Source organism: Sminthopsis crassicaudata, chromosome 4 (assembly GCF_048593235.1).
Source record: "Sminthopsis crassicaudata isolate SCR6 chromosome 4, ASM4859323v1, whole genome shotgun sequence".
NCBI lineage: Eukaryota > Metazoa > Chordata > Mammalia > Dasyuromorphia > Dasyuridae > Sminthopsis > Sminthopsis crassicaudata.
In genome coordinates, this window is record NC_133620.1 from 158839933 (window position 1) to 158851245 (window position 11313).

The 11313-nt window shown below is 36.2% G+C and overlaps 1 protein-coding gene across 6 annotated transcripts in view; it reads right to left on the reverse strand.

Annotated features, from left to right (window-relative positions):
- The window catches only part of ARFGEF3 (ARFGEF family member 3), a 213024-nt gene extending 201931 nt beyond the window's left edge, over positions 1–11093 (reverse strand). For 3 of the 6 annotated variants that reach the window (XM_074309720.1, XM_074309724.1, XM_074309719.1), the window contains exons 1-2: positions 10450–11093; positions 3536–3587 (exon numbers count right to left, since the gene is read on the reverse strand). In XM_074309720.1, the coding sequence (XP_074165821.1) occupies positions 3536–3587; positions 10450–10534 (137 nt within the window). In that variant the 5' untranslated portion in view covers positions 10535–11093. Of the gene's footprint in view, positions 1–3535; positions 3588–10449 lie in introns of those variants that run through there. The other 3 variants (XM_074309723.1, XM_074309721.1, XM_074309722.1) reach the window with 2 other exon arrangements.
- Positions 11094–11313: the final 220 nt, after the last annotated feature.

Here is an 11313-nt window from a genome sequence, read left to right on the forward strand (position 1 = left end):
GTAAAGAAATAAATTTTGCTTACAGTCATGAAATGGTTAACCTTCAATATTATATATGTTGCTTCTTTATCAAAATAACTCTGGTCTTTCAAAAGGCTCACTTGCAAACTGCCAAATAAACTGTGATAAATACAACATTTAACCCAGTGTGGAACAGTGGAAAAAGTCTAAATTTGGGGTCAGAGTACCTAGATTCAGATATCAATTTTGCCACTTATTTCTTGGGAGCATTGGTTAAGTTACTTCCTCCCTCTGGACCTTAGCTTTCTCCCCCAAAACAAAGTTAGGCTAGATCATTTTTTTCAATTTTAAAAACATTATATTTATTATAATATTTTATTTATTATAAAACATATTTTATTTTATTCTATTCCTCCCTCCCTCCCCTTTCCCCTATCTGATATGGTAAGCAATCAGATATAGGTTGAACAAGTGCAATTATGTAGAACAGTTCCATATTGACTGTTTTATATAAGAAGATTTGAATGAAAGGAAAAAAATGAAAGACAGAAAGTGAAAAATAGCAGGCTTCAGTCTGTATTCAATCAATATCAGTTCTTTCTCTGGAAGCAGATACTATGTTTCATTATTAGTTCTTTGGGATTGTTTTACATCATTGTATTGCTGAGAATAGCTAAGATATCCATAATTCTTCACTGAATAACTTTGCTGTTACTATGTATAGAGTTCTCTGAGTTCTGTTCACCTGCATCAGTTCATATAAGACTTTCTAGGTTTTTTTCTAAAATCAGACTAGATTATTTTTAAGGACGTTTCTTGTTCTAAATCTCTAAAGGAATACAGATTGCCCTTAAAAGAGCCACAGAAAGAATATAAAGATGTAGGTAAAGAAATTTTTTAAAAATACGTAACAGAAAACGAGGAAAGTAAGATTATGGAAATATAAATCTTGCTGTCCTTTTAAAAATGCATACTACTACTCCTATAAAAAATGGGCAATGGATGAGATCAGATGGATGACAAGGAGAGTCAATAAAAAACTTTCACTACTATAAGTATATTAAAGTACATTTTTTTATAAATAATTATGGTACTTGCTTCAGCAGTACTAAAGAAGTATATATGTATATATATATATATATGTATATATATATATATATACACACACACACAGAGAGAGAGAGAAAGAGAGAGAGAGACAGTTTGGCCACATATAAACTTTCTTTTTAGTAGGTCTTAACTTGGTCATAAACTCTAACTGTTCATTGTCCATTGTCTCATTTGGCTATTTATGATATGAGGAGGACAGAATATCATATTTAAAAAAATTTTAAAGACATTTGCAGGTATATTGCAAACTAGAAAATTTTGTAGGAAAATTATTAACTTCCTTATTTCTTGTTAAATCTCAACTAGATTTGTTTAAAGTGGGATGATTAAAATTGTACCTGTGAAAATAACACCGGCATATATTTTTAAAATAAAAAGCTTTAATTTAAAAAAACTGTATTTGTGCCAGGTGATTAGTGTTGGAGAATGGATGAGAAATATATTGAATATGTTATCATAGTGATCAGAAAGAATTAATTCACATCAGCATAGTAAACAGTTCACTTCTTCCAAAAAGAACCAAGCTAATTATGTCATTGTACAAATAAATACTTTACTAGAAAAAAGAAAAAATTTTGAACATCACATTCAATTTTGAGGATTATGGAAAATTGCTAGAGAAATCTAAAAGTCATAAAATCTGAATGGTAATGGATACATTAGAGAATGCTCAGTCCAATTTCCCTACTCAATAGAGTAATCTTCTCTCAACAAGTGGTTATTTGACTTCTACAGAAACATCATAAGAAATACATAGCCGTTGAAATGCAATTCATTTCTATGTTACCTTCACAACATCCTGTCTTAGATTGAGCTAGAATATTTCTCTTTGTAAATTCTCCATATTGGTTTTTAGTTTAACCAAGTACATTTGTGATTCCTCTACAATTAAATCATAAATAATTTACTAATAATAATGAGATTAAAGACTAAGATTAGGGATTAAACATTTCTCTAATTTCATTGCATAATTAACTCCTAATTGTAGAAAATTCTGCTATCAACAGAGAACATCTGCTTTTTCACAACTTAGTCTTTGACTTGCCCAGGGTCAAAGAGTCAGAATGTTTTGGAAGAGGAATTTCAACTCAGGTCCTCTGATTCCTCACTCAGCGCTCTTTCCACCGAACCCCACTGCTTTTTTTTCTATCTACTTCCCCAACTAAAACACTAGTATGTTTTTTTTAGGATTTTTTGGGAATAGGATAAGAGCATAAGGGTTGTAAAGGACCACAGAGATCACCTTCTGAACTCTTCTCGTTTTACATATTAGGACACTGAAACCCAGGAGCTATGTCCAATGTCATACAGATAATGAGTAACAGATCAAGGATTTTAATTCATGTCCTCTGATGTCAAATCCAACATGTTTTTCCCCATGAAAATAAAATTAAAAATCCCTTTAGTACTTATTCAACCAACACAAAAGGTGACAGAAACCTCATAGGTGATCCTGAGCACATCACTGAGGAGTCTGAAAGTAACCTGTAAAACCTTGAAAATGAAATGCAAAACATTTATCCTGACTTGGGAGACCAACAAAAATAACCACATTTCTTCCCTGGGCCCTTAAACATTGTGCAATTCTATGTAGCACTTTTAGAGGTCCAACAGAATTTACTCCATCCCTGAAAATGAACATTACAGAGCACTCTGTGTAAATGTCACATCCCTGTTGCCATAGCCACTCTCCCCTTGCTATCAACCAAATGAAGCAGTTGGTATATAAAAGAGCACAGTACAAAAATATGCAGCAGTTTTTGGCTTTTCTTTCTCTCCATTTAAAATATGGAAACACAAGATTTCTCCCCAGCATGTTTCATGTGTAATGGGTTACATTATGGAAAAAAATTGGTGAAATATTCTATATAGAATCTGGATTCATATATTATTGAGATCAGTCTTCAAGTTAATCAATCAATTGATAATTAATAAACATTTCTTAAGTGCCTACTATGCTAAGCACTAGATATAAAAAAGGCAAAAATTAGTCTCTGCCCTCAAGGAGCTTATAATCACCTATTCTAAGAGAGGTATGACAGGGCAACAATTTGAATTCTCCACTAATATCTAAAAGATTTTTTAACAAAAAGCAGAGTCAAGCCTTCAATATGGTGAGTAGACGATCTAGAGAGGATTTCTAAAATGTCAGGGACAAAAAGCCCACCCCATAAGATGGCATGGATGGACTGTGGATGGTTTTTTTCCAGTGAACAGAATATCTGCACCAATGAGATCACAAAACACAGAGTATTAGTACAATGTTCTACAAAAAGAAATAACATGGTAGATTTCAAACTCCATTCAATACAAATAGTCCAAATAGCAGAGCAATCAGTAAGATCAGTCCCAGAGTGTTCTTTATTTAGCATTAGAGGGAGATTCATGACACCAGAGAAAAATACAATAATACAAATTGGAATCTTTGACTATTGGCATATTTAAATAACTTAAATTTCCTTACCTCAGTTGGTAAGATGGAATCTTGACAATGGTATCTGGACCACTCAACATTTCTGCACAAGGAAAAAGGGATAAAGTAAAAACTAAACACTTCAAGATTTGTTCTCATAGTTTTTTAAATAGTTTTAACATTTTTCTTTAACATTTCCTTAGATTAAGAATTATCAAAGAAAAATCCTGCATTCTGCATTGTAGGCACAAGGCTGCCAAAAAAAATTTTTAGTCATTTAAACATAATCAGATGTAAGCATTTTAGAATCTAAGATACTAAAACAATTTTTAGACATTTAAAATCATTCTAATCTAAGAATTTTTTTGCTTAGAGAAAGATATCAAAGTTAACATTCTCATCCCCTCAGACATCTTTCCAGCAGGAAATTTTTTTTTTAAATTACAGTTTTTTAGGATTCTTGAACATTAAATAATTCATAGGTAAATCTACAAAATTCTAAGGAAATCCATAATAGTGTTCTTGATGGCAAGAGAAGGGGAAAGGAAAAAGTAATGGAGTTCAGGGGAAAGAACATTGTACAATTAGAGGATGTGAATTGAAACCCCTCCTCTGACTTACTGACTCCAAATTCCAAAGGCCTTCTACCATACTATGATGAGCTACTTTCACATCCTAAGATGGCAACCTTAAGCATCACAGTACATTTCCACACTGCCTTTTCATTAATTATATTAATTAATTATATTAGTTTTAATATTGGTCCAAGGAATATGTAATAATGAATGTAAAACTGCATGGTAAATAACAAACTATAATTCAAAGTTAAAGATGAGCATTTCCAATCTAACAAATATATCATATTCTTAGAGTTCATTGCAAGTTTCTCATTTGGAATCAGGAAATATTTTCCCCATAACACTCCTATAAATAACAATGGAGTCCCCAGGCTAGCACTCCCACCCAAGTCTCTTCAGGCCATAATAACTGAAATGTTGTCCATTCCCAAAGGAAAAGAAGTAAAAAGTACTAGGTAAGAGAAAACAGTAAAATTGAATTACAGTTCTTTATGTTGAATGTTGATACTTAAGAAGAAGCAGACTGAGAGCGTTATAAAGAAGCAGATGGCAATTTTTATTGAGACTCTGAATACAGCTTCCATTACTCTTTGGGGACTTTAGAGGTTGTAGCGTTAGTTCTTTTTTTTTTTTTTTTTTTTTTTTTCCTTTTGGTCTGTACCAACTTCAAAGCATGAATTTCCTGAGTTAATAAGACCTGAATTAGACGTGAAGATACACAAAAACTCTCCAAACCTTACTCCAACCTACCTTGCCAGTAACCCTCTCTAAAGAGTTTATACACTATGCAGTTCAAATCGAACTACTCATCATTCTTCATCATCTCATCCTGTGTTTTCTCACCTCTGTTCATTTGCATCCACTGTCTTCTACCCCTGGAATGTTCTCCTAACAAAACAACTCCTTTCATAGGCATCCTTTGCAAAATTCCATATATGTACTTTCTCTTCCATTGTGCTATTTCTGATCCTGTAGTTACAAGTTTCTGTCTCTGTCTCTGTGTCTCTCTCTGTGTATGTCTCTGTGTGTGTGTGTGTGTGTGTGTGTATGTGTGTGTGTGTGTGTGTGCTGTCTGTCTCTCTCTGTATATATATGTGTGTGTGTGTGTGTGTGTGTGTGTGTATACGTGTATACATATATATACACATATACAGATATCATATAAATTTAAATTTTATTGGACTTTTCTCATGTACTTAATAACTTACATTTAAAAAATTTACATGTATGACTTGTCCACCAATCTAGAAAAGGAAGGAAGGAAGGAAGGAAGAAAAAAGAAAGAAAGAAAGGAAGGAAGGAAGGAAGGAAGGAAGGAAGGAAGGGAGGGAGGGAGGGAGGGAGGGAGGGAGGGAGGGAGGAAGGAAGGAAGGAAGGAAGAAAAAGAAAGAAAGAAAGAAAGAAAGAAAGAAAGAAAGAAAGAAAGAAAGAAAGAAAGAAAGAAAGAAAGAAAGAAAGAAAGAAAGAAAGAAAGAAAGAAAGAAAGAAAGAAAGAAAGAAAGAAAGAAAGAAAGAAAGAAAGAAAGAAAGAAAGAAGGAAGAGAAAGAAAGAAAGAAGGAAAGAGAGAAAGAAAGAAAGAAAGAAGGAAAGAGAGAAAGAAAGAAAGAAAGAAAGAAAGAAAGAAGGAAAGAAAGAAAGAAAGAAGGAAAGAGAGAAAGAAAGAAAGAAAGAAGGAAAGAGAGAAAGAAAGAAAGAAAGAAAGAAAGAAAGAAAGAAAGAAAGAAAGAAAGAAAGAAAGAAAGAAAGAAAGAAAGAAAGAAAGAAAGAAAGAAAGAAAGAAAGAAGGAAGGAAGGAAGGAAGGAAGGAAGGAAGGAAAGAAAGAAGGAAAGAAAGAAGGAAAGAAGGAAAGAGAGAAGGAAAGAAGGAAAGAGAGAAGGAAAGAAGGAAAGAAAGAAAGAAAGAAAGAAAGAAAGAAAGAAAGAAAGAAAGAAAGAAAGAAAGAAAGAAAGAAAGAAGAAAGAAAGAAAGAAAGAAAGAAAGAGGGAAAAAGGGAAGATTGGACTAAATGGACTGTATATTTCTTTCGAGCTCTAAATCTATGACATTAGAATCCTTCATTCTCTTTTCTACCAGTCCATTCAAGCTATTTATTACATTATATCTGTGTGCCTGAAATGGCTTCTTAGCACAGTGCTTGGCACATAATAAGTGCTTAATAAATATTTATTAACTAAGTCACTGCCAAGAGAATGAAGAAGTACTACCTTACTAATGAAACTTCATTTTCCACTTTTTCTAATCAAGGCTCTGGGCAGTTTATCTGAGGAAGGATTGGGGATTCAGTGGACAATAGGCCCAATGAACCAACAGTTTGATGAAGCTAAAAATGTAAATAATATATTCAGTCTCCATAACTGACAAAGTCCTTGGTATCTTCAAATGCTTCAGTATCAGAAACTGATATGGTTTTATTAATGGAAGAGACATTTAAAAAGATGTGTTACCATCTGCCTCGCTGCTGTACATGAAGGACCATTGGGATTTTCCATGACCTGCAGTTGAAATCTTTTATATGTGCTATCTCACTCTCTTAGGATATGTGCTCCTTGAAAACAAGGACAATCTTGCTTTTCTGTTTGCATTCCTAGCACTAGTACAGTGCTTTGCACATAATAAGCACTTAATAAATTATTTTTCATTCATTTATTCATTCCATTAAGAGAGGCAGTGTCCTGAGTTAGGGTAAGTAGTCTTAGTGTGGCTGTTAACCAGCAAGTTAACCAGGATTGGGCAAGTCTTTAAGATCTTACCATATGAAAACATAAAAGAGAAGGTTCATGAGTACACACTCGCTATCTTTAAGTAACTAAAGGGCTCTCACATAGAAGGGACATTAATTATGTCAGCTCTTCAGTGCTCCAATGGGTAGGACCAGAGAAATGTATAGAAATTATGAAAGAAGATTGAGGGTGGGTGTAAGGAAAACAATTAAAAAGACTTGCCTTAAGAAGTAGGTTTGGTCCTCCCTTCTGGATGATCAGTTTGGAGGGATCTTATAGAAGGGATTTTCTTTTGACTATATTGACTCAATGATCTTTGTAGTCCCTTCCAATCCTAAGATTCTGAGGTTTCTCATAAACATACAATGTTCCTTCTTGCCTTTTTTTTTATTAAAGCTTTTTATTTTCAAAACATATGCATGGATAATTTTTCAACATTAACACTTGTAAAACCTTGTGTTCCAATTTTCTCCCCTTCCTTCCCCCTCTCCCCTAGATGACAAGTAATCCAATATATGCTAAACATGGCAAAAAAAATATGTTAAATCCAATATATACATACATATTTATACAATTATCCTTCTTACTTTTTTGCCTTTACTAATATCTATTCCCAGAATTTGGAATATTATTTCTCTTTCATTTCAAACTACTTAAATTTTATTTATCCTTCAAGCCCTGCTTCCCTCTAGTCCCATTCCCTACATAGAGAACAATGCCTATCTCTGAACTGCTATAGCACTTGCTATCTGGGATCACTCATTTTGGCACTAATCATATAGTTTCTTTTATCAATTATCACTTGACTATTTCATGGTTAAGGGGAAAGAGCCTTGAATTTACAATAAAAAGACTTGGCTCCAAGGCCCATTTCTACCCCTTACCAACCTAAATAACTTTGAACAGGTCATTTCATTCTGTGAGTATAACTGTCTCTGGGATCATAATACTTAGTCCACTTAGCTCATAGAGTTCTTATAAAGAGTTCTGTAATATAGTCATACATTTTTGAAATGTGAATTAGCATTATTATTATTCATGTACGTATCTTTCCTCAATTAGACATAAATACTAGGAGGGTAGGCCCACATCATACATTTCCTAATACTAGTTTCCTTAGCTTCTAGTTAGATAGTAAGCACTTAAATAATTGTTGAATAAATGAATTAGTATCAAAAATACTATTTTTTTTCAACTGGGTGATCCAAATATCCAGCTATTAATCTGAAGCCCAGAGCCCAATCACTGAGAAGGGGAGGAGACAGTTTGCAGAAATAACCTACACAGGAATTCTCTTGTCTTTTATAGCAGTTTTGCTCACCCTATGGTTCTAGCTTAGTATAAGGCTTCCTGCTGGTACTCAATAAAATGTTCATTAACTTGAATTTAATGTGGTAATTTCTTCAGCCCTCAGCTTTTCCCCAGTTTCAGGAAATGGCTATTCATGAACCTCTATGTAGTGGGTTAAAGTTCATCAATATGGCAATTTCACTTTATCAAGATGTTAACTTTCAGATGCCCCATTTATCATAAATAGTATTATAAGTAAAACTGACAGTAAATGGTAAATGCTAAATCTGTCTTCCACACTTTTCATCTATATATATGGCTACAGAAAGTTACAATGTAATATGAAAAGAGTACATAGGAAGATACCCACAAAGAGAAGCACAGGGATGAGTTTATAGTCTCTTACTGTGCCCCCTTTTATCACTTTGCTAAATCTGGGTAACCTTGCCCTAGAACTATTTCAGAACTCTGTTATGTGTAGTGAATGATTATAGCATTGTAAACACTGTGCTCTGGGTCTCTGAGTCACCTTATTTGCACATTGTAGCCACTGTATTTCAATAATGAATAAAAGACTGCCACACAATTAGCTTCTTATACACATCTTCAAACTCCATGAGGACATCAGGAATTACACCACTTTTACTATTATTATTTTTATCATTATTTTCATAGGCTTTTAGAGTTCTAAGACTATGAGATTTGAAACTGTTATCTAGTCTAAATCTTTAATTTTGTAGATGGGGAGACTAAAAAAAGTTAGTAACTTATATAAAGTCCTAGAGGAATAGTTGGCAAGTAAATCTTCCCCAAATCTGATATTCTTTGGTATTTTTTTTATCTTTTTTTAAAGTGGAAATTGAAATCTCCCTTCTCTGGCCAACACTCCCCTATACACATAGCTAATGAGATTAATCAGTATGTAGTTAGAATGTCAGCTCCTGGAAGGCATGGACTGTACATTTGTGTAAGTCTTTACAGTTGCATATAATAGGTGCTTAATAATATATATATATATATATATATATATAAAAAACATATAAATGTATATATATATATATGTATATATATCCATCCATTCATTCCACTTTTCAAATTTTCATTGTAGATGGATGCCTTCATTTTGTGACCAGCCCCCACCCCACCCCTTTTTCAAATATCACTATCCTTCCTTTCAGAGTCTGAGCAGATTCCTCTTCTCCCACAAATTGCTCTAGAAAGAATGCTGTATTTAACATGCATGAGACTGCCTGCCATCCAAGGGAGGGGGTGGAGGGAAGGAGGGGAAAATTCGGAACAGAAGTGAGTGCAGGGGATAATGTAAAAAATTACCCATGCATATGTACTGTCAAAAAAAAAAGTTATAATTATAAAATTAATTTTAAAAAAAGAAAGAAAGAAAGAATGCTGAATTTTTAGTTACAGGATCTGGGTTCAAATCCCAGCTCTGCTACCTGAGTGGCCAACTTCCTTGAGCTTCATCTAGGTAAAAGACAAATTATGCAAAATTGGTGGTTTGGCTAAAAGCCCTTCCCGATCTCTGCCAACTCTCAATCTATAATCCCAGGATCTCATCCAATTGGAAGTTTTTTCATCATTCTTCCTCTAGCTGACAACCTGAGCCCAGTGGGGAAAATAAACTTAGCACCTGGAACTCAGTGCAATTCTACCCACAATGGACAAATCCAGGGGAAGGAAAACCTGTCATAGACCATACTCCCATTGCAGCGGAAACATTATCCAGGTTTATGACCACTATTTCTCCTTGTACAATAAGCTATATTTGAACAGCAAGCTGCAATTCTTCCTTCACTTAAATAATCCGTTTTTGCTCAGTTACACTAGCCTTTGCCTCTTGAAAAAGGGCGATTTTGATAGCATAGCAGCTTGTTCCCTCTTCCCAGCGGCAGCTTAAGGAGCAGGCCACTGGATCGATGCAGCCTATCCAAGCTAGCACCACTGTGCCTTTCTTTGATGGAAAGGGAATCAGCAATCCGGTGTAACATTTCAGGAAAGGGGAAAACAGCTAGGGGTGTCGGATCATAGATTTAGAGCTGGAAGAAACGTTTGAAGACATCTAGTCCAAATCCATCATTTTTTAAATGGGGAAACTGAGGCTCGGGAAGCTGAAGTGGCAGGTCAATTGTAAACGAGTAGGGAGAAAAAGTCAGCAAGGCAAGCATCACTATTTCACTAAAGAGCAAGCCAAACTAAACCACAGCGAAACCCTAAGCAGAGAGGGGACTGTTTTCCGTTCTCAATATTTGGTGCGCCCAAAGGGGCTGCTAGTCCAGGGAGCAAAGTGCGGACGGACAGGTGCGCCCACCTCAAACCTTGTCCTCCTCCATTCGCTAGTTCCCTCGCTCACTGCTTACCTACGGCCAAGGTGCTGCTCTCCTTGATGGCTTTGTATTTGCTCCCGGACGCTTCTTTCTGCAGCTTTCTCAGGATCTCTTCCATCTTGACCTTCGTGGGCACTCCGCGACCAAAGGAAAGGAACTGACCGTAGGCGCCGGGGTACGACAAAGCTTGGTCTTCCTCTCCACCTCTGCCGGCAGGAAAGGTCCGCGCACCGCGCCTCTACTGAGCGCTCAGGACGCTTCCCCCATCCCGCCTGGGGCCAGAAGCAGGCTCCACGGCTACAGCTCCAGCTGATGAATCACGCTGGGCTCCATCTCAGAGAGCCACGTCAGTTTCTTCCGCCTCTTCCTCCTCCCCCTCCTCTTCTGACGGCTTCGGCTCCCTGCTCCCTCCCCCAGAGCTGGCACGCAGCTCGATCCTAGGTAAGGGACCGGTTTGGTGCAGCCAGGATCATGGTCAGACCTGGGCAAGGGACTTTGCCTGAAGGGAAGAGCAATGAAGGGAACTCCAGAGGCCTCTCCAAAACCTAGTCTATGCTAAGCTGTTTCATTCCCTGGAGCCCATATTCAGAAGCCGGCTGGAGGCTAGGGAAAAGGTGGAGGAGGATTTCCTGACCTGGAGTTGGGGTGGGATGCTGGGAGGAAGGGGGAGGACCTTGTTGGCCTGGATGATTCTGTTATCCTAGCTCGAGACGGAGGTAGGGGGGAGGCAGGGGGGGGGGGGGAGAGTGAAGCTGAGGGGAGGGCTGAAGAGCCTTGATGTTGTTTGCACCGAGAGATTAGAAGTGCTATGTGTTATTGCAAAATTTAGTATTGTGGCTGCTCCCAGGCAAGGTGAGGAGGGAAGTATCTTTTTATCCCCAGCTACTGTACAAATTG